This window comes from Olea europaea, unplaced genomic scaffold, assembly GCF_002742605.1.
Source record: "Olea europaea var. sylvestris unplaced genomic scaffold, O_europaea_v1 scaffold512, whole genome shotgun sequence".
Lineage (NCBI taxonomy): Eukaryota > Viridiplantae > Streptophyta > Magnoliopsida > Lamiales > Oleaceae > Olea > Olea europaea.
The window spans coordinates 283,703-305,137 of record NW_019263439.1 but is presented as its reverse complement, the minus strand read 5'-3'; the positions used below and the strand labels follow the sequence as shown (position 1 = coordinate 305,137).

At 33.5% G+C, this 21,435-nt stretch overlaps 1 protein-coding gene across 2 annotated transcripts; it reads right to left on the bottom strand.

The window, feature by feature from the left end:
- Positions 1–12,424: 12,424 nt before the first annotated feature.
- Positions 12,425–20,924, bottom strand: LOC111388646. Of its 2 annotated transcripts, none has more exons than XM_023013404.1 (11): positions 20,586–20,924; positions 18,836–18,960; positions 18,189–18,633; positions 17,945–18,057; positions 16,088–16,862; positions 15,543–15,995; positions 15,185–15,373; positions 14,845–15,072; positions 14,100–14,427; positions 13,764–13,947; positions 12,425–13,131 (listed from the first exon to the last, which is right to left on the bottom strand). In XM_023013404.1, the coding sequence occupies exons 1-11, from the start codon at positions 20,781–20,783 to the stop codon at positions 12,660–12,662; spliced, it is 3,510 nt and encodes a 1,169-aa protein (XP_022869172.1). In that variant the 5' UTR covers positions 20,784–20,924; the 3' UTR covers positions 12,425–12,659. The 2 variants fall into 2 exon arrangements, with proteins under 2 accessions (XP_022869172.1, XP_022869173.1); XM_023013405.1 differs by having other exon boundaries at positions 18,836–18,891; positions 20,586–20,923.
- Between the last annotated feature and the right edge of the window lie 511 nt (positions 20,925–21,435).

Below are 21,435 nucleotides of genomic sequence, written 5' to 3'. Positions count from 1 at the left end.
AAAATGAATAGATAGGAAGAAATGTTTTGAAATAAAAGATGTCAAACTTGGCTAAATAAATTAGGATTATTCTATATGTACACAATAGATTACACCCCCCCATATGGAGGGGGGCCAAGAATATTTTATTGTATGTGAGCCTCCCCTTCATGTGAGGAGTATGTAATGTTTTGTGTACACCATTGTGTACACATAGCACTTCCCAATAAATTATGGTTTCACTAGTCTAGAATTGGATTTTTTTTTTCTTATTTAACTGAAAAAGGTGCTCACACGCCGGGGTATCATGGAAGATTGAAGGTTCAAAGCGTTAAATTCTTAAATTTAAAAGCAAAAAGTTCATGAATTAAAAACTAAAAGTTCATGATTCGAATCCAATTTACAATTTGATTATCAAATTTTTGTAAATTCTAAATCTAAATTTTTTTAAATATAACATAAACGTGAATGTCTAGTGAAGATCAAATTAAAAAAAAAATTCAAATAAATTTTGTTCTACTTTCCAATAAATTTTGAGACATATTAACCGTTCACAAAAATATCTTTCAAACTAAAACCACCGCAAGAAGTTAAAGTCGATTTGAGTTCAAACATCGTCTCACAGAGATTGATTTAGTTTGATTTTAATTATCACGACCTTAACAAAAGCAATAATAAGAAGATGTGTTAGTTTGTGACACAATTATAACTAAAATTAGCAACTTATGTAATTACTAGTGAATTTAACTAACTAGATGCAAATTATGCTAAATAAAGGTTGACGAATCAATGTCCCTATTTTATTCAACGGCCTCTCTCGAGTAATGTCAAACATATTCTCATATATAACCCGGCTATATTTTTATGACGAATGCGAACATATAAGAATGCATGATTTTTTATGAGCACCTAAAGATTTACATAAGGTATAGCCGAGTAATTGCTGCCCAGTTATAAAACTTCTAATTTTTTTCTTTTAGCCCTTTTCTTAATTCCTTCTTCCATCTTGGTCCTTCAAGTTAAATTACGTCAATTCGTGATCCTTCAACTTTTATTCAAATGCATATTAGTTCCCAAACTTTCATCCATTGGCCAATTGATCTTTCCTTCATTCCCAACTGCTTAAAAATGGGTCCAAAACTGAAACAAGATAAAATTAATTTGAGTTAAAGTAAAATTCAATACTAAAATGACACGAAAGCTTAATAATATGACTCGAATAAGTGCATTATGCACTTATCAAGCACAAACTAAATTCTTTGTTCATCCTCAAACAAAATAAAACTCAGTCATTAATCATATTACTAGCTAAAAGAAAACACAAAAATTGGACACGACGTTGAACTGCTTACCATATGCCTTGTGTTCAAATTTAAGTGACACTTTAGAAAAATCCAAACAATATATAAAATAAAAAATAAAAAAAAAACTCGTCCAATGCTCGACTTAATGTGTGTGTGTGTGTGTGTGATTAGCTAACATAAACTTACACCGATACTAGAACACAGCCAATCAAATGTTGTTGATTTTCTCATAATCTCAATCCTCTTGTAGTCAACTTTTCCTCACATCTCTCATGCAAAATCACACCTTATGATTTTCTCTCCAATCTCGAGGTACTTCTAGCACTTGTGGGATCCTAATAATCATTAAATTGTATTTTTCTACACAAAGTAATCAGAATTAGATACTAAAAAACCTACAAAGAGATGGTAAGTTGTTCTCAAAGATACATTGTCAATCTCTAGAGTTCATATCTCAAAGTATTTACTGAGAACATCTCACTTTTAATAATCTAAATCCCAATTTTTTCTCTTTTCTCCTTTTTTTTTCTTTTTGTGACATCTACTATGTAAGACTTCTCCTATTAAACTTTCTAAATGACCCCTGTAGCGAATTTTAAACCAATAACTCCCAGGATACACTGTCAATCCCTAGAGTTCAAATCTCAAAGTATTTACCGAGAAAATCTCACTTCTAATAATCTAAATCCCATTTTTTTTTTATCTTTTTTATCTTTTTTTTTTTCTTACATTTACCGTGTAAGACTTCTCCTATTAACTTTTCTAAATGACCCATGTAGTGAGTTTTAGATCGATAACTCCCAAGTTAGATGATTGTAGGACACCATGTTTTTAAATACCCTTGTAGGCTTAATAATTTGAATCAAAAAGGCTACGAAGAGAGTTAGAAGATGTATCACTTTTCTTTTGATATGAGAATTTAATTTTTCATTCTTTTGACATCTTATGTGCAAGACTTCTCCCCGTTAAACTTTTTAAATGACCTATAGCGAGTTTCAGACTGATGACTCCCATGTCACATGACTATAGGGCACCAAGTTTTAAAGATTCTAGCAGGCTTAATCGCTTAAGTCATAAAGGCTGCGAAAAGAAGTAAAAGATGTATGAGATTTGTATTTTAAAAATGGTCAATGCCTGTTCTAAACTCCTTAACTCCTTCTCCTTCAACCATCGGTGGGATCCGAGAACTCCATATTATCAAATTTCTATGAAAACAAGCACTAACATTATCATCCCCAAACTGCTTTTTGACAGTTTGGTTTCTATACTAAGAATTAAGGAATTCGCTCCAATATCTGTCAACGACATTAAAAGTTAAATCCACATAATCAAGTCATGACCCAACATAAGTGATAAGTCAACGTAACCATGTGCTCAAATAATTAAGTCTAACATGGATAAGTATTAAGGTAAAGGCACATATTATGGTATTGTCCCGTAATCTGGCAAAAGCCAAACTCATTTCAAACAAATATCATCATAGGCAACAAGTTATTCAATGCTAAACTAGATAGTATTTTTGAATTTTTTAACTTTTTTAGCCATTAGACAGTTATACAAACCCGATAAACAGATGAAAGATTAAGTATAAATAGCATAAGTATCATGATACTTACCCCACCCCAAATAAATTATTACATTTTCCCCTATGTAAAAGCAAAATTAATTAAAAATAACTGAGTAAGGGATCAGATACTCCCAAGGGTGGATGTGGATGGATAGAAGGATCAAGCTGGTCCTATTGGTAGAAATCAAGATAATCACCACTTTTCCTTGCTGTAAGATTTTAATTTTTTTTCCAGTAATTTAAAATAAATATTAGTGATAACATATAAGGTTTAAATATTTGCAATAAATTCACACCAAGAAAAATTCTAATCTTCTAACTTTTAAAAACCCTATCTAACAGAGTGTACATCCCTACCAAAATCCTATAGCTAAGAAAAGATAAATTTTTCAAATTCATTTGGAGATTGAAATATAGGTGTAACCTTAAGGGTGCATATCATATCAATGTAAGTTCAAAATAATGCTAGGATATTAGCGATGAGTCTAAGTAAATTGAACTCAATAGGTAAACATATCTAAGTTATTAATGCAAGTCTTAAAATACTACCTAAAATGTGTTAAAAACCATTTACATGCATAAGTTCCTGAGTATGGCCTTAAAATACTAATCCAATCCCTAAAAATCTACTTGTAATGCAATACTTGATCAAAATAAGAGGTAAATGATATGAAAATGGGTTGCCTCCCATTAAGTGCCTAATTTAAAATTTGGAGCTTGATTTTTTCACTTGTATTTCATGTTACTTTGAATATGACTTTGGAAGTCCTGTTCAGCATGCTTAATTTGACTTTGTTCCACATTGCAACTTTTCTCCAAATTTTTGTTGTATCCTTCTCCAAGTAGTATGACTTTCTCTCATAATCCATTTCGAACTCAACAATGTACACCTCAATCTCCTCATAAGTTTTAGTCAAACTCATTTTTTTGAGCAAACGATGAAGTCGAGGAATTGCATGCTAATTTTCTCTTCTTCGAATGCTACAAGTTCTTTTCGCCCGTTATGATTAATTTATCGATCTTTTTATGCTTCTTTTCTTTAATTGAAGTTTTCTAGAGTTCAACATCGTATTCAAAACTTTTGGTAAAGAAACAATGACATCTTCATGGAGAGTCTTCTCCTCTTGTTATAGTTCTAAGAAGTCCAGTTGACATGATTTCCTTAATTAATGTCCATTAATAACCGATAGAAGAAATAATCCCATAAGCAAATAACCTACATTAACTTGTGGTGAGAGAAATAGTGCCATAGGTAAGTTACCTAGGACAATTTCGTCAAGTTCACATTCTACTTTTATATCTCGTAGTCGCTGTCCTATAATGAAATCTCCCACAAGCATATCCCCTTCATCAATTTCTTAAGCTGCCAATGGTTGTTGCTTTACGATAGTCACATACCAGTATCTTGTTGAAATCAACCACATTCATCTTTTATCCTGCTATTTTTGTTCTTTTATATATCCTTAAAAAGAGAGAAAAAGGAAAGAAAAAAACTAAAATGGAATAAAAATAATAATACAAGAATGCAAGTAGAAGTCCCAGTTAGTGCCAAGGTAAATTAAATCGAACTAACATTCAATCCCTAGCAACAACCCCAAATAATTGTTCACGAAAATATCTTTTAAATTAAAACCCCCGTAAATGTACAGGTTCATTAACAAATAATAAAGTGGATTGAGTTCAAGTATCGTCTCAGATAGATTGATTTAGTTCGATTTTAATTATTGCAACATCAACAGAAGCAATAATAATAAGATGTGGTTGTTTGTGAGAAAATTATAACTAAAATAAGCTACTTATGCAATTACGAGTGAATTTAACTAACTAAATGCAAATTATATTAAATAAAAGTTGATGTGTTCTAATGAATAACAAATGCTCTAGGATAGTGAATTTCCAAGTGATAATCCTTTTTAACATTTGTCTTTACACAAAGAAATCTAGACTAACATGTTATAAAGAAGAAAGTAAAAGATACAAAAGTTGTTCATCACCAAAAAATTCTTGATTTAAATCTTGAATTTAACTGTGTTCTTGCAATTTATTCTCTATCTTAATTATGTTTTGAGAGTTGGTATTTATAATCCCTCCAAAGAGTCCCTAAATATCTCTAAAAATCGTGTATATCATAGGCCAAATGGAAGTTTCCTTATTGGGATTGAATTATGAATGAAACAAAATTTCCAGGTCGGATTGGCCAGGGTGGGTGCCCAATAGTAAATGGGGCGACTACCCAGGCATACGAAATAGATCATGTAATTGAGGTTAAGGGCTGAGTAACCAGGTAGTTACCCAATTGAAAAAAACTTCTAGAATTTTTCTTTTAGCCCCTTTCTTAATTTTTTTTTCTTCCATCTTGGTTCTCCACGTTAAATTACTTCAATTTTTGGTCCTTCAACTTTTATTCAAATGCACATTAGTTCCCAAACTTCCGTCCATTGATCAATTGATCTTTCTTTCTTTTCTAATTGTTTAAAAAGGGTTCAAAACTGAAACAAAATAAAATTAACCCAAGTTAAAGTAAAATCCAATACTAAAACGACACAAAAGTTTAAGAGAGATGCTACAGAGCCCCGGATTAAATCCCGGGCTCCAGTCCAGGGCCAAGGTGGCGCATGCCTCAGCCCTTAATCTTTAATACATGGGGCCCGCGCCATTTAACATCTGGGGCTGAGGTGTTGACACCTCGCCCTTGGATTGGAGCCCAGGATTTACTCCTGGGCTCTGCAGCTTTTCTCAAGGTTTAATAATAGGATTAATCTATTTGTACCAAATAGATTACCTAATGATTTACCGAATTGACAAGTGACGGCCCCCTATTGGAGGGGTGGCTGTGGGGACAGTCGCCCTTTCAATAGGAAGCCGTCACTTGTCAATTCGGTAAATCATTATGTAAACTATTTGGTACTTGTAGCATAACCCTTAATAATATTGCTCGAATAAGTGCACAAAATTGCACTTATCATTAACTTCGATTGCGCTACATATACATAACTGTTTATATAATTGTTTACATACACATGATGTGCAGAGATATGATTTGATTAGTATTTCTTCAAAAAAAAAGAAGGAAAAAAAACATCTACACTTTCTTTTTTGATACCTCATATGTATGTAATCCATTATATACAATTAATATTATTCTATTAACTTTACATTTACTATATATACTTTTCTTCTTGTATTATTTTAAAAAATATATTTATTTTGATCTTGACTTTCAATCAATGTGATCCACCAGTTGAATTGGTGATTCGCTGACTCGATACAAAGATTGGGTCAATGTTCGAGTTCGTTCTATAAAATATGGCTAAAAATAAAGATTGTGCGTGTGTGTGTTCGAATGTGTAAATTACTCTTAAATTTAAAAATATTTTTATTATATAAATGAAATTCTTTTCTTGAAGATGCTCTTCACATATATGAAAATCACTACAAAACTAAAAAAATAAATAGAAATACAAAAAAATAAAATTCACCTGATCTGTTGGAAAAAAAAGCCAAGACACTCGAGTGCCGAAAAGCCTGTGAGAAAATTTTACTCGAATGATAATGAGGTTGGAATATTGTCTGAGCAAATAATGGGGAATTTATGCATTTTAAGATGAATTAAGGACATATTGTCCACTATCATATGCAACCAAGTTAAGTTAAAATTATTGCATGCTTCTTCCCCTTCCTTAATGTGAGGCTATATGGAATAGTAAAGCTTTAGAAATTTGTAATTAGATACTCTCAACCTTCGCTGGCTTCATGAAAGTATCTACCAACTCCGAATCCTCCTATTTACTCTTTCGTGCTGCTATGGAATTGAAGGGTGAACATGTTGACACACACCAAGCTTGTCATAAAGCTCGCATTCATAAAAGAAGTGATAAAATGTAAACCAAAATGTCCATGGAAATTAATCACACCACCCCAAAGTAAACTCATGAAGATGAAGTAAATTTATTCTTTTTTTTTCTCCCAAAAATAATGTGAAATTATTATGGGATAATTGTGATTAATGCTAATGGATATGCTATTACTGCAGGATCATTCTCAAAAAAGACTAGTTTTAAAAGCATATTTTGCTATTTAGAAAGTATCTATAAATTTAGAGAATAAAAATTTTTAAGTACTCCAACAATCTTTTTATCTTTAACACTTAATTTTACTATTTTCAAAAAATATTTATGGTGTATTTGATTGCAAGCATTGAACTTTATCGAAAGAAAATAAGGTCTAAGGAAAATAAATGGTCTAGAAGTAATTTGCAAGAATTTGTCCATAAAATGTGTTTGATTGGCTTAATTTTCACCTAGAAAATGTTATGCTTTTTCATAAAATTGAGTTTTTAGCTCACATATAAAGAAAATGTTTTCCGTGCTTTTTAGGAAAAGGTGACAAAGTGACCAATTTTTGAATATTTTCCTTTGAAAAAATGTCAATCAAACATCCCAAAAGTAGAAATTTTGGGTGACAATGACATTTATCATGAAAAGTAAAACCAATCAAATATGCCCTTATTATTTTTCACTCTTTTATTTTCACTAAATTCCTCCAAATTATTTAGTATATATCGTTGAAAATTGAAATATTTTGAATACATTTAATTATAGAGAGTTGATTTAGCTCTCTAAATTTCAAGAGTCAAACTCACTCTCTGTTTTAAAATTTTAACTTAAAAAATCTTTTGGAGCATAATTTTAAACGTTGACTCTTTAAAATAGAAAGTATTTTATGTTTAAAAATTGTCTTGAAAATACTCTAATAATGTACAAAATTCTACTTTTGCACATTCCAAAAAAAAATCCCTTTATGTTATTTTGTAACCTCTCTACATCGGTGTTCTAAATGGCCCGCCTAGCTGTGAGGGATGGACCTATGTGCTAATTTAATGATCAAATGAATGTAGAAAATTCTACTTTTGCACATTCCCAATCTCTTCATGTTATTTTGTAACCTCTCTTATATCGGTGATCTAAATGGCCTGCCTAGGTGCGAGGCGTGGCATGGACCTATGCACTAATTTAATGATCAACGAAAGCGCTTAATGCTTTAAGCATTATTATTTTTTAACTTTTTATTATATTACGATTCTTAAAAGGCTCGTCCACCCTAGCCTACATAAAGTCTTCTAACTTTTAAACCAATTGAATTGAAAGGTCCAAAAATTAATAATTATAAATTGTGATTATTACATAGAGCCAGAGTTTTAAGCTTCTCAATTCAAAATTAAGATGTACAAGATTATTTTTCAAAAATCAGATAATTGAAACTTTAAATATTAATAATAATATAAAATTAAACTAATCCTTAAACCAATCAAAATTTCTCCTCTCATTGTATCTCTCCCCTCCAATCTCTCTCGACTCCTTCTCTGCGCCATCCAAATTCAACAGTCAACGGCAAAGGCGATCCTCACACAACCACCATCGAAGGCAAGCAACGTCCACCAACAAGACTGCAACACGATTTGAGAACGAAGTTGAGAGGGATTTTTGTGGTTTTCAAGAGATGAATGGGATTGGGCTACGAATATAAACTAGTCAGCTCACGAGCCGAAGATTGCGGCTTGGACACGGCCTGAGCAAAAATGACTTGAGCATTTTTGCCTAATTCAGGCCAGAACTCGATCGAAAAACTGAGGCTTGATTCTAGTTTTAGGCTTGGGCATTATCGAGCTAGCTCGATTTTTTCTTTTACTAAGATATGCAGCCAGAAAGCAAGCAGGCTTTTTGTCTATTAAGACAAGCGACAAGTAGTCGCCTGCCTGAAGCAGACTACTTTAAGAACTACCTGTGTTCAAGCTACTTCAGACAACTGCCTGCTTGAAGTATCCATGGGCAGGTAATCGAGCCTGTGGAGGGCCATATTTCAACTAGTATGGCCAAGGGCAGCCCTGAAATTTATGAGGCCCTAGGCAACAAATCGTGACGAGACCCTTAAATATAATTTTATTAGTAAATATAGAAGTCTCTTTAATATATATATATATATATATATATATATATATTTTAAAGAAATTTTATAAGGTTAGGAAAACATTATAGGGAAAATTTCTTTAATTTTTTTTTTTTTATGCATTGATTCTTGTTTTTTTTATTTTTATTATTTTTTTTTTTTTTTTTTTTGGTAGATCTTGCCATCCTGGTAGATAGAAAAATACAACAAAATATAACACTAGGCAATAGTTTAATTATAGATCCATTTTATTTCTTAAACAAGAATGTAAGTTAATGACCCAAGTAATTTGGGCCTCTTATTTAGACCAATATTGTTGCTGTATTTTAAAGGACTAGAGACCCTACCCAAAAAAACAAGGAAATATTTTGTTGGTCTTGAAGTTTTAATTTTTCTTTTGAGGCCCCTTCAAATTGGAGGTCATAGGCAATGGCCTTGGTTGCCTTGGGCCAGGGTCAGCCTTGAGTATAGCGATGAGTCATTTGACCCAAATTCTAATTTTATAGGGTCGGAATGAAAAATTGTCATCCCAGTCTATCAGGTGAGCCAGCCCGTATGGCGAGCTTGAACCGTCATTCAAAAAAGAGCATCAAGCCACGAGCAAAGTCAACTCGAGCCGTGAGCCATCAAAGCAGATGAGTCAGATTGACATCAATAGCTATGACGACGTTTCTGGTTCAAGATCTAATTTGCTGGCTTTCATCCTCATCGAGCAATGTTCTGGTTTTGGTGTTCGTGTTATGGTGATGGTAGTTTGTGGGTGCTGGCGATGTTTGGATAGCAATGACTGTTGGATTTGGAGGTGATGATGGTTTTATTAAATTTGGTAGTGGCAACGTTTTTTGTTGGTAGTGAAGGTGGTAGAAGGCAATTGGGGTGATTCTTGTTGGATCAGACAGTGGATCTAATGGTGGTTTTGCATTTGAAAATGGTGATATGTTGGTGATCGTGGTGGTGAAGTGGTTGTGGTCATGGGGGTGACGGTGGTCGTGGCAGTGGTGTGATGGTTTTTGGTGGGATAGAGTTTGTGACCAATTATTTAGTTGATTATAAACAATAAATTGGTTAATATGTGACCAATAAATAATATGTAACCAATTATTTTAGATTGTGATCAATATATTGTATATTTAATGACAAATGAATAATGTAACTTTGAATCGTGTCTTATAAAACTTTGTAATTGGTGCTTGATAAATAAATTTGTGACCAATAAAATTTTTTATGTGACTGAAATAATTTGTGACCTATAAATTTTGTTATTCATGATCAAGAAATAATTTGTGACCATTTAATTTTCGATAATTTGTGATCAAATAGTATAAAATTGTGACTTTAATATATTTAATTAATAAAATATATTTTTAATTAATTATTTCATAAATAAAATTTAATTAGTGTTTGATTTTTGAAGTTTTAAACACTGTTTCTTAGTTTTGAAATGGATCGTACTTAATCTCTTATATATGAAATTTTCCTATATAAATTTTTCAACTTTTAGACCATAGATTGAAATATCCAAAAACCTGCTTACCTACTTATTTGTCCACTAATTTACAGAAGGCATTTCTAAGAATATTGTTGTAAACATTCGATGTAGAATAAGAATCCCTATAATTTGACTGTAGTACATTGTACATTTGATTTGTCTGCAATATTTTGCACTTTTGATTTGATAGTAGTGTATTACCGTTTGTTTGACTGTAATGCGTTGTACTATCGTATAAATAGTTATTTATTGTTTATAAGTTAATTAATCATTTTCCTTTCTTTTGCTAATTAATAAAAATTAAAAACTCCTCAAATATTTCAATTAGCTATATTTTAATATATATCTTATTTATTGTTAGAAAATATTTTTATTTTGTTTAACTCTTAAAACTGCATTTAATACTATAATTTTTATGTATTATTAAATAATTTTTAAATTAATTAAAAATTTTAAATAATATAAAAATAAGAAAACTTTTTTCCACGCCTTTTTTGGCTGAAACCTCAATTAGGCACTCATCGATCGAAACTTAACCTCCACACATCATCATGTATTACGTTTTTTAGAGCACTAATTTACATAGATAGAACCACAAAATTAATACATTTATATGAACAATTAATCTTTATAACATGAAATACATTTTTTCCAAGTTTACATAGCTTATAAATATCATAAACTTCTTTTCTCAAATAAAAATGAAGTGCAAATGATTCAAAAAAAAAAGTACGTGCTCGTAAGGGTTGGACAAAACTCTAAAACCAAACCGAACGGTTCTTCTTAAGTTAAATACCCAAACAGGTATCTGAATCGACAATCGATGGATTTGGTTCGATTCTCGGTTCTAGATCAAGAACCGAATCTCCCTAATTTTTTTTAATTAATTTATTTTAAATAACCCAAACTATTTTATTTTTTCTAAATAAATTTGTTAACTAGTTAATTTAGTTCAAACCCAAAAATATAATTTTCCTATTTCTAATTTTCAGTACAAAGGCAACATAATCAAACTGACTTAAGTTTTATCCAAATCTGTTACTATAGTGTCATTTCTACCGTTCTGAAAAAATCGAAATAAAACTCGACAACGTCTCTTTTAATTATTGTGAGCTCACTATCTTCATTTTTCTGACTTTAACAATCAAATCTATAAAAAAAACTCAATAAAAAGAAACGCAAAAGATATATAAGATTAGATTACGTTATTTTGTAAGAACTAAGATTGAACATATCATTAGTTAAATTAATGTAACTTTATAAATATTAAAAAAATTTAATTATAATACGAAACAAATGCAACCGAATGGAACCAAATTCGAATTGTTTCATAATTAAATTTGGACCCTACGATTCCAATTACTAAATACACAAAAATTCTAGGTTCGGTTCAGTTCTCGTTATACACAAAAATTTTAGGTCCGATTCAATTCTAACGAGAATCGAACCGAACCGAACCGATCCAGCCCATATCCAACCCTAGTGCTCGTTCTATTTATGAAAATAAAATTTAGATTCTGCAGCAAAACAAAAGTATCTCTACAACTTGACAAGTATATCAAGAACAAAAAAAAATGCTATTATTTCCCGAAATTTTAACGCACCATTTTGTTCTTTATGAAGAATTATTCTAGCGCAGATATTAATGAATTGTCTTCGTTGAAACTGAGGAAATGTTTAAAGAACTACAAAATGCCCATTTGACACAATTTTTGAAAAGGCAAGAAACTTTTAAGATTTAAAAACTAATTTTAGACTCATTTAAATAATTTTATAAGATCACTTCTTCAAATTAAATGAACTTTTAAAGAAAATTAATTCAACGTGACTTCCTCTCAAACTAAGGAAATCTTTTAAGAACTACGAAATGGCCATTTGACACGATTTTTGAAAAGAAGAGAAACTTTTGATATCTAAAAACCATTTAGACTCATTTGACTAATTTTATAAAATCACTTCTAATTAGAAGCGCTTTTAAAAAATTATAATAATAATAATAACCTGACATGACTTCCCCTAAAACCACTTTCGTTATAGAAAGCTCTTTCAAAAATTAGTTTTCAAATAAATTTTAAGGTACTTTTTAGAGCTTTTCTACAAGAAACAAAAGTAAAATATATATCAAACAGGGGCGACATGGTGTTTCAAAACAAGGAACAACTTTATCATGAAATTTCTTCCTGACATTAGTACGTTAGACGAGACACACACTCAAATTTTACTTGTACAACAGCTTCAGTGAGGCCAAGTGGTTCCCCTTGCACAATCACAATTAATCACACACAGCAATAACTCTTAATGCATCTAGTTCCGACGATATATAAATCCCGACAATTTTACGATTAATAAGAAACGACGGAAAAGGAGAAAGTAATCATATATTCATGAGCACTTGTTCATACCAATCTCCATGAACCCTGGCCGAGACATTTGCCATCACAACCAGTCCACGCGTAGCATCCACCACCTTATCTACGAGAAGAGCAGCCCCAACACGTTTAAGTGCCATCTCCGCTAGCTGCCGACCCTTAGCTCCGGTCCCACCAAGCACAACTCCTCTTGCCGCCAAGTGGACACTTCGAGAAACTCGTGTGAAAACGTCATCACCAGCTCTTAAGCTCCTTCCCAACGTATTCTCCATAACCTCCTTCCTTGCTTGGGTCTTTTCTGGGTCTTCACATTCTGGAGACCAGCTAATCGTTTCAACAATTTTCGATAATCCGACATCCTCGGAGTGATCCAAGAGTTCAGACAGCCGCTTTCTAGAGTTGTATATCACATTCTCCATGTCCTTGAGGCTAATTACCAGGTGTTCGCTCACAAGGGTTTGACGCAAAACTAATATGCTGAAAAACAGACTTTCACATTCAGTCTTGCAACAAAATAGTTCAATATACACTATTTAGAAAAATAAAATTTTAAAAATAGCACCCTCCCGCTTTTAATAAGCCTACATGGAAAGAAAACTGTGTGTTAATCAGTGTTTTTTCCATAATTTTTTTTTTCATTCGTTTTCATCTTTAGGCAATTATGGTTGACTTAAATAGAATGCAATCGTTCGAGACATTAGAAATGTATTTATCGGACATTCTGACCATCCACTGGAAAATTATCCTCCCGACTCTTATACAAGATATTTAATAGATATTATTAAACCCAAAACTATAATAATGTTATCTAACTAACGACAAAATGTAATAGTAGCAGCAATGGTGCGCCCAATTACATTGCAGAGAAATTAAGTCTTTGTTTGTCAACGATTCTATCACATTCAACTGCAATATCAAATAAAGGGACACATTATGTGCTGGATTCCAAATCAAACAGCATTTGATACTGCTGAATGGCAATTTTAATTTGTTTTTTCAGGAAAAGGATCATTACATATTTTTATTCACACTTATCTAGGCCACATGTAATGCTGAAAAGAAAATATAATTTGAAAAACCAAGAGACATTATATAAGGATTTCACTCACCTAGTACAGATGACTATTATTTTTTGAAGTTGAGACTGAATAGCCCTCAATCTGAAGAGATTTAGTTTAAGCGGCTCAGGGAGCATTTCCACTGTCAACCCCTCAACATCACTCACAAGCTTTAATAAACCAAGCCTCAACAAGAGATCAAGCTTTTCTCCACTGCACTCTGGTTGTTCAGCCTCTACATAAACATTTTTGAAATGAAATTGTTAACAATTCAATAGTGTTCTCTGATTGACAGTTTCACATGGATTTAAAAAAGGACAAACAAACAGGTAAAGCAAACAGTAAAGGTAATTAAGAAGAATTAAAAGCAAAAGTCACCAAACAAACCTGCAACAGTGTTGGGTTGAACATCCAATGTCGATGTCCTTAAAATGTTACCTCCGGTCCTGAGCATTGTAGGAGAAGGTTCTTGACTATATCTTACATTACTTAATCCTAGAGCTGATAGAGAATCCAAGAGTTCATCCCAGATCTGCTCTGAATCAGCCATCACAGCAGAAAGCCATTGCTTTACTAAGGGCAAAGAGCGAGGGCCATCAATAGGAGATCCATAACGATTGGCAAAAGCATTTCTAAGGTATTCGTAACCAGCAGGCCCTTTGATGAGTGGTTGCAACATCATGATGCGTGCTTTACTTATGTCATGCTTGAGTTCCTGCCGATGATTAGCGAATAATTTTATATCCATGTACTCTTAAAAGTTAATTCTTAAGTGCAAAAAGTTCACAGAATTTTCATAAACAGAGAGTAGGATAATCCTTTTGGATAGAGGTAGTACAATTCAACGTGTGTGATTCTATCACTTGTGGAGTTGCATTAAAAATTGAAACATGGACGCAGAGAGAAACAAGCCACAGACTTTAGGGTGGACAATGGACCACCAATACAAAAGGGCAATAAACTGCAATTGATTCTTCAATATAAATACCTCTCTTTGTAGTGAGAACAAAATACAGTTTAAAAGGATAACTACAGTTAATGGCCTCGACAAGAATCATCAAAAGCTGAACACCAGAAAAAATATCAAGTAGGAAACTTTAAATGATAAAAGGCATTGGACCTGCCAACACACCTGAATCTCCTGGAGAACATGACGCAAGCCCCTAATGACCAAATTAGCGAATGAAGCAGTAGATATATCTCCAGCTTGAGAAATTTCATTAAGTTCTTTCAGTAGCTTGTAATGAGTAGATTTCATTTCATCCTCTTTAGCAGGTGTAGAAAGTTTCTGCAACGTGACCAACGCAAATTCCAAGATCCTTCCCAGATATCCCGTGTCTAATGTTCTAGATTTCAACACCTAAATAGGAACAAAATGGGGGCTAAAATGTGATAATTTCCAAGTAATCCTAAATACAGGGAATTGAAAGTGGAGTTGGAAGCTTAATAATTGCAAAATTAAGATTATCCACCTGTGAGAGAATATCCATGTCAATGCTTTGATCTATATCTTGTCTCCAAATTGAAGGAGCAATTTCAATTAGTTCATCCCGGACTTCTTGTACAAGCTTAAGAACCCAACTATAATCCGGGTTGTCCTGCTTCAAAGATTCCATGACACCATCCCAGAAAGCCTTCTCCATGGTGTCTCTCACCTTTGTCTACACAATGACAAAAGACAATCAAAATGAGGTTACATTATTCTATCTACCCCATACAAAACATAAGCAAAGTTAATGAACAATAATCCAAGGATAGGAACTCTTCGATATATCTTTTTTGGCAGGCATGACTCAGGGATAGGGAAGCTCAAAGTGCACTAATGCTAACCTTGATACTCCCTAAGTTGTCATTAGTGACGTTCAAGCCATCTGCTAAACCACTATCAATCCCATGGACAATGTCATTGACAAGCATTTCATTATCCTTTACCAGCCTTGAACTGGTGTTCTGATGATCATCTAAAACACCATGAGTAGCAGAACCAACTTCGCCATATAAGGAGGAATCATCCCCCTTGGACAAAGAGGGAACAATGTATCCCACCCTCTTATGACCTTCCACCACATTATCATCTCTAGAATCACAACTTGAAGAGTCGTGTGATGAGCCAGCAGCGCTAAAAAAAACATGATCGGATGAGGATGCCAGTGAACTCCCCAGCACCATGACATCAATAAACCTCGTCCGTGTATCAGAAAGAGCACTTTCCATACGTTCAAGCCCAACATTACCACTCAATTGCTGTACTTTCAACTGCAGAAGCTTCAGGTTCTCGCTCACCTAAAATAACAAATATAGCACACAAAAATGATACCCAGTTAAGAATTTTAACTGAAACCAAATAACTGAACATAACTTGGGCTGGCTCGTACCTGATCAACAAATACTTTCATGAGTTTGTGATCACCACTATCTCTACCTGGAATCTGCTCGCAAGTCTGTATCCTCAAGGCCTCAAGATCACAGGCAGCTCGCACTAAATCCTCCTCTAAAGATTTTATGTCCTTAACCTTCCACATGACAAAGCAATACAGGTAAGAACACCATGCTTTATCAAATGTTTCCAGCTGGGAACTAAATTTCAGCTGACCAGCAGTTGTCAAGCCAGATTCCTTTAATGTAGACTGAATAGGCCCTTCCAAAATAATTTTAACCAATAATTCAAACTCTTTAATAAAGGTTTCTGTAGCCTCAGCAAGGGCAGTGTCATTCTCCCCCTTCCCACTGAAAATAGTGTCTGGATGTCCTAAAATCAAGTAAGCACAAAGAACAATTCGCACTGGATACCTATGAAACCTAGTAGAACCATTAGGTACAGCACTTCCTATTTTTTTAACCCCTGTGCTTCCAGAAGCATTAGGCGTGCCAACACTTTTGCTGAGCGATGCAACTCGTTTGAGCAGATGTTCAATGTTCTCCAAATGGAAATTATTATTGGCACTAACAGTTTCCTGTCTAATAGCAATGCGACTTTCAAGTCGGTCAAGTAAAGTTTTTGCAGTTTGAATGGTAGAGCCAGACTCAATCAGCTTAGCAAGCCTCTCGAATGGCATTAAATCGACAGATTTTCGATTGATTTCCAAAGATGCATATGATTTTGACAAGTCATGTGTAGTTCCTTTCAGCTTCACAAACCGCTTCCAGCACCTGAAATACAATATATTAGCCTCTGTTTGGATAATATTATATAAATGGTTTATAGATAAGTCAAACATTAATTTCAACCACATATTTACAATTACTAATCAATATTATCCACACATTTCGTGGAAGCCACTATGATTCCACTTTATAAACCATTTATAAATTTGCCAAACTGACGTTTAGTGGACAATCTGATACTTGTATACATTTATCCCAGATGTGCAGGGTCACATAGATCATAATATATCTTCACACTAGCTCTGAAAACAAGCTCAATCTGCCACATACTCATCCAGTATCTTTAAGAGACAATGTCAGATAACTTCCCTCAGGCTCAACACGTCACACACTTCATTCAGCTCTAGCGGGTTCACAAATTTAATCAAACACTATTTCTAGAAATCGAACCATTTTAATACATAGTTGAAGATGATGAGAATGAGTTAAGAAAAAGAAAGCAGGATAATTAAAAGCAAGTTCAACTGATCTACCGAAGGGACTTTCATTGGAAGGTGTGGAGAGATGACAAGCAAAAGAATGTTAAGTCTCTATCACAAGGTCAAAAATCTTTATTTTTCCGAAACCAATGTGGTTGTGGTCTTCAGAGTTGAAGATTAAGCTTTGTCATTTTGTCAAAACGAACTAGCCAAACCTGTGTGCAAGGAAGAACATATGTGCCACAAATGCTTTTTTGGAAGTTCAGACTCTTATGTGATCTCAATTAGCAACTTTACAATTCCATATTATTTGGCATGCAAGATGATATAGTTAAGTAAAAATGATGTAAAATGTAATTCTATCATTATCACTCTCTCAATTGGCACTGGTGATGTATAGCACAGTAGGCAGTAGCCCATTCTCATTATCATGTATCCCACATGAATAATGAAATTCCTGGAGACCATAAATTTTTAGACAAAAAAAAAGTCCAGAGAGCTTGAAAGAGTGCAGAACAAGAATCTGAAATCACAAAACACTGAACTGAGACACATATTTCTGAGACACATATATCGGACAACCGAGCACGTAAACATTCACATATATGATACATCCATGGACATGCAAGAATCTTAGCGTTTATATACCTTGCTAGCTTACTTGACAGACACTCCCCGTGCTTAATCATTTCTGATGAGCCCCGACTTGGAAAGCGCACACTTGCCCTCATCCTTAAGTACTCTGTCCTATGTCTCTTGGCCTGGTATTTGGATAAAGAAAAGGAAAAAGCCCAGAATCCCAAAAAAGTTAAAAGGGAAAATATATAAATGCAGAACTAATATATACTTTAAGAAGATATGCATTTTCCTGAATCTTCAAATAAAAGAATACCCTCTGCAGCCGCTCTTCCAACTGCTCCTTTAATTTGTTTCTCACTGTCTCCCGTTGACAGCAGACAGAGTTAGCTGCTCGAAGGACCTTCAAGTACCTAGCACGTGCCCTAGATTTCTCTGCTTCCAATAATCCTAATCGTTTCTTCTCAGCAGCAGCACGCTTCTGGTGAATAGCTGCTCGAACACACTCCTTATACTTGCTCTCCTGATTCAGCTTTCTCATTACGGACTGTACAGCCCTTTCTCTCATTGCAGCCCCACGTTGTCTACAAACTTTTAGATGCGCCATTCGGTTTACCTCTGCCTGATGCACACGTGATTTCACTTTCACCCCAAGCTCGTTGCACTTTCTCATGAAACCCATTTCTACTCCATTTTTAGCAGCTTGCCGCAGCTCGTCCATTCTAGCCAAGCGATCCTGAATATCTTTTAGGATGCTCAACCTGATTGTATAGCATCAAACGAATAGAAAAAAAGATTATCATTTTTACATTTTATATTCAATTGTTTTATACTATAATCTAAAGTAAAATATACTTTTTTTTTTTTTTTATTACTTGTTCAAATCCAAATGGCAATATTACCATAGCAACTGGTCCAACAAATCATGAACAGAAGAAGGAAATGTATTTAAAAAGAAATTACCTCTTCTGCTCAGCTGCATTAAGCTTGGTTTCAAGTCGACCACCTATGACTTTCTCCTGCGAAGATGAACATGCACAAGATGTTGTCTTTGTTCTTGCTTTGCTTGATAATGATGCATAGAATTGCTGCATTCGACAGACATTACCATTAAAGTTGGGAGGTCTATGCATGTCAAAAGTTGTAGAAATAGACACATTAATATTTACATTTTAGAAATATAGATCAATTGTCAGAAAAAATTTATTACTGATGAGTAAATTTCAACTATTAACATAGCTATGTCAACATCCACTTCATTCGAAAAACTTTGAACATGCTTTACTAAGCCCTAGTTTGGTAGAAACTAAAATTCAGATTTTAATCTAAGTCAAAATAAACAATTAATTTTAACCACATATTTTATTGGACCCACAACTTTCAACAACACATTTTATCAACTTTTATCAAAATCCACTAAAATTTTAATTTTACTCCCCACCAAACAGGAGCTAAACTTGTAGCCCACTATGTACATAAATTAAGTTTAAATGAGATGCAATATATAAAGATTTACACTCCAAAGCTCATTGACTCCAAATTTCAGTAGCAAAAATTGGGTAAAATATGGAAAAACAATCTCGGTGTTTTTAGTTAATATCAACCATACAAAAACTTAACCAAATATCATCTGTTCGGCTAAATCAAACCTAATTAAGGTTTAATAAAATATGAAACTCTGCCCTCACTTCTACACTTCTCTTTGGTTTCTAGGTCCACATGCCAAACTCCAGTCAAATCCTGTCCTGCTTAGGATGGTTCCACATGACCAAGAACCGAGTTGCAGTTGCATCATAATGCCACAGATTCTCTCCTTAAAGGTCCTCAGATTTTCAGTCTCGTCTAAATAATTAGTCTCCTTTGTATTCTTCAACCGAAAGAACTAGAAATCAACTCAGTAGTAAATTTTCTTTCAATAATTTAACGCTCTTCATGCACCTTCATAGTATCATACATGTCATGTCAGATCAGAAAATTCAAAATGTTAGTTATCGCAATTGATATTTATGAGTTAAAAATGTTAGTTTTTCCAATTAATATTTAAGTGGTGATAAATAACAGAAAATAATGCTCAATTTCTTTCAAAGAAACGTTGGGAGGAAAACATACTATAACAAATGCATGAAGCATAGCAGAAAATTGATTCAGCATGCTTATTTTTTAACGGAAACCACAAGGTTGCAACTACATATGCACACAAACTATGCTTCAAAATCACTACATTTAACTATGAAGAAGGCTTGCCAAAAAAAACCTTTGAAGTAAGAATTATAATGTGCAAAGTGCGCATTACATTTAGCTTTTAATTTTTTTGGCAAAACAATTATTACAAAAACTCAATTGGCAAAATAATTATTACAAAAACTCAATTTATCCAACGAGAAATCTGCATAGAACACTCAAAGTACAGAAAGCAGTTGCTTGCTTTCTCCATGAATAAAGAAAAGGTTACCTGAGTACATTCTGTTGTTGCTTAAAAATTCAATCTTTCCAAATGTCAAACAATTCAAGTTCCTTCAAAACATATATCGGCCTAATTTTCCATTTCTCTTTTACTATAGGCACACATTCCCCCTAATGATTAAATTTTAATTCAAGGAAAAAGTGTATCGATCTCACATTTCGATTTTTTTTTTAGAGAAAAAGAATTATGATACATCAAACTAGAGCTGAAACTAGAAGGAAGACAAAAAATCAGAGAGAGACTACATACTTGCCGGCGTAGATCAGCATCACGGAGCTTGGCATCGATATCTTGAGCAGAAACAGGAGAGCTTTTACACTCCAGAAGTCGGCGCCGGAGTCGACCTGGAAGTTTCGGAGTATTAAGGGGCTGTGACGACGCGGTATTGTCGTCGGTCGTCGAAATATACAATGCAGTTCCGTCCGATTTAATTTCCGACGTCGACATATCCCTAGATCAAATTTCAGAGCAAACTGCCGAAGAATGAGATATTTTGTAGCCAATTTAAATTACTGATTGTTTGAATAATTCTTCTCCGTCCCATCTCTATTTATGAACGGCATCATGGAACTAGAGAGAGAAATTTTGCTCACTCTCTTAAATTCTAGAAGCGCCTAATAAAGTGTCTTTTTTTTTTTTTTCTTCTTTTTTTGCTTTCCAAATTTTTCAAATTTCAAACAGGTTTTTCTCCATTTTTGTAAGATAAATTGCATCTAAATCCCTCAACTTTTGATAAGTGTATTGTTTAGGTCTTTGTACATACCGAACGTTGTAAGCAGTTTTCCAACCTTTTTATGTGTGAGCAAAGTCCTAACTCCTAACTTGATGCGAATCGTCCGTTTGGTTTGACTTTAAAATATTGAAGTTTTTGTACGTAACCTTCTTTTAATTTATATAAGAAGAAAAGAAATTGAAAAATAAAAACATAATATAAAATTCAAAACTCTGAATTGTAGACTCCCTCAAAAGATACAACTACCCCCAACGATCTTATTTTGCAACCATTACCCATCCAAAATTCTAACACCGCCGGTTGCCACCCATCACCAATGGTTGACATCGATGGTCACGGATTCAAATTTGCAAGCATTAGGTGAGA

Coding starts and splice junctions, on each gene's coding strand:
- LOC111388646 (XM_023013404.1), bottom strand. CDS start 20,783: ATGTCGACGTCGGAAATTAAATCGGACGGAACTGCATTGTATATTTCG. Junction 18,058..18,188: donor TGGAAGAGCGGCTGCAGAGG/GTATTCTTTTAT, acceptor TCCAAATACCAG/GCCAAGAGACATAGGACAGA. Junction 13,132..13,763: donor ATAATAGTCATCTGTACTAG/GTGAGTGAAATC, acceptor TCTGTTTTTCAG/CATATTAGTTTTGCGTCAAA.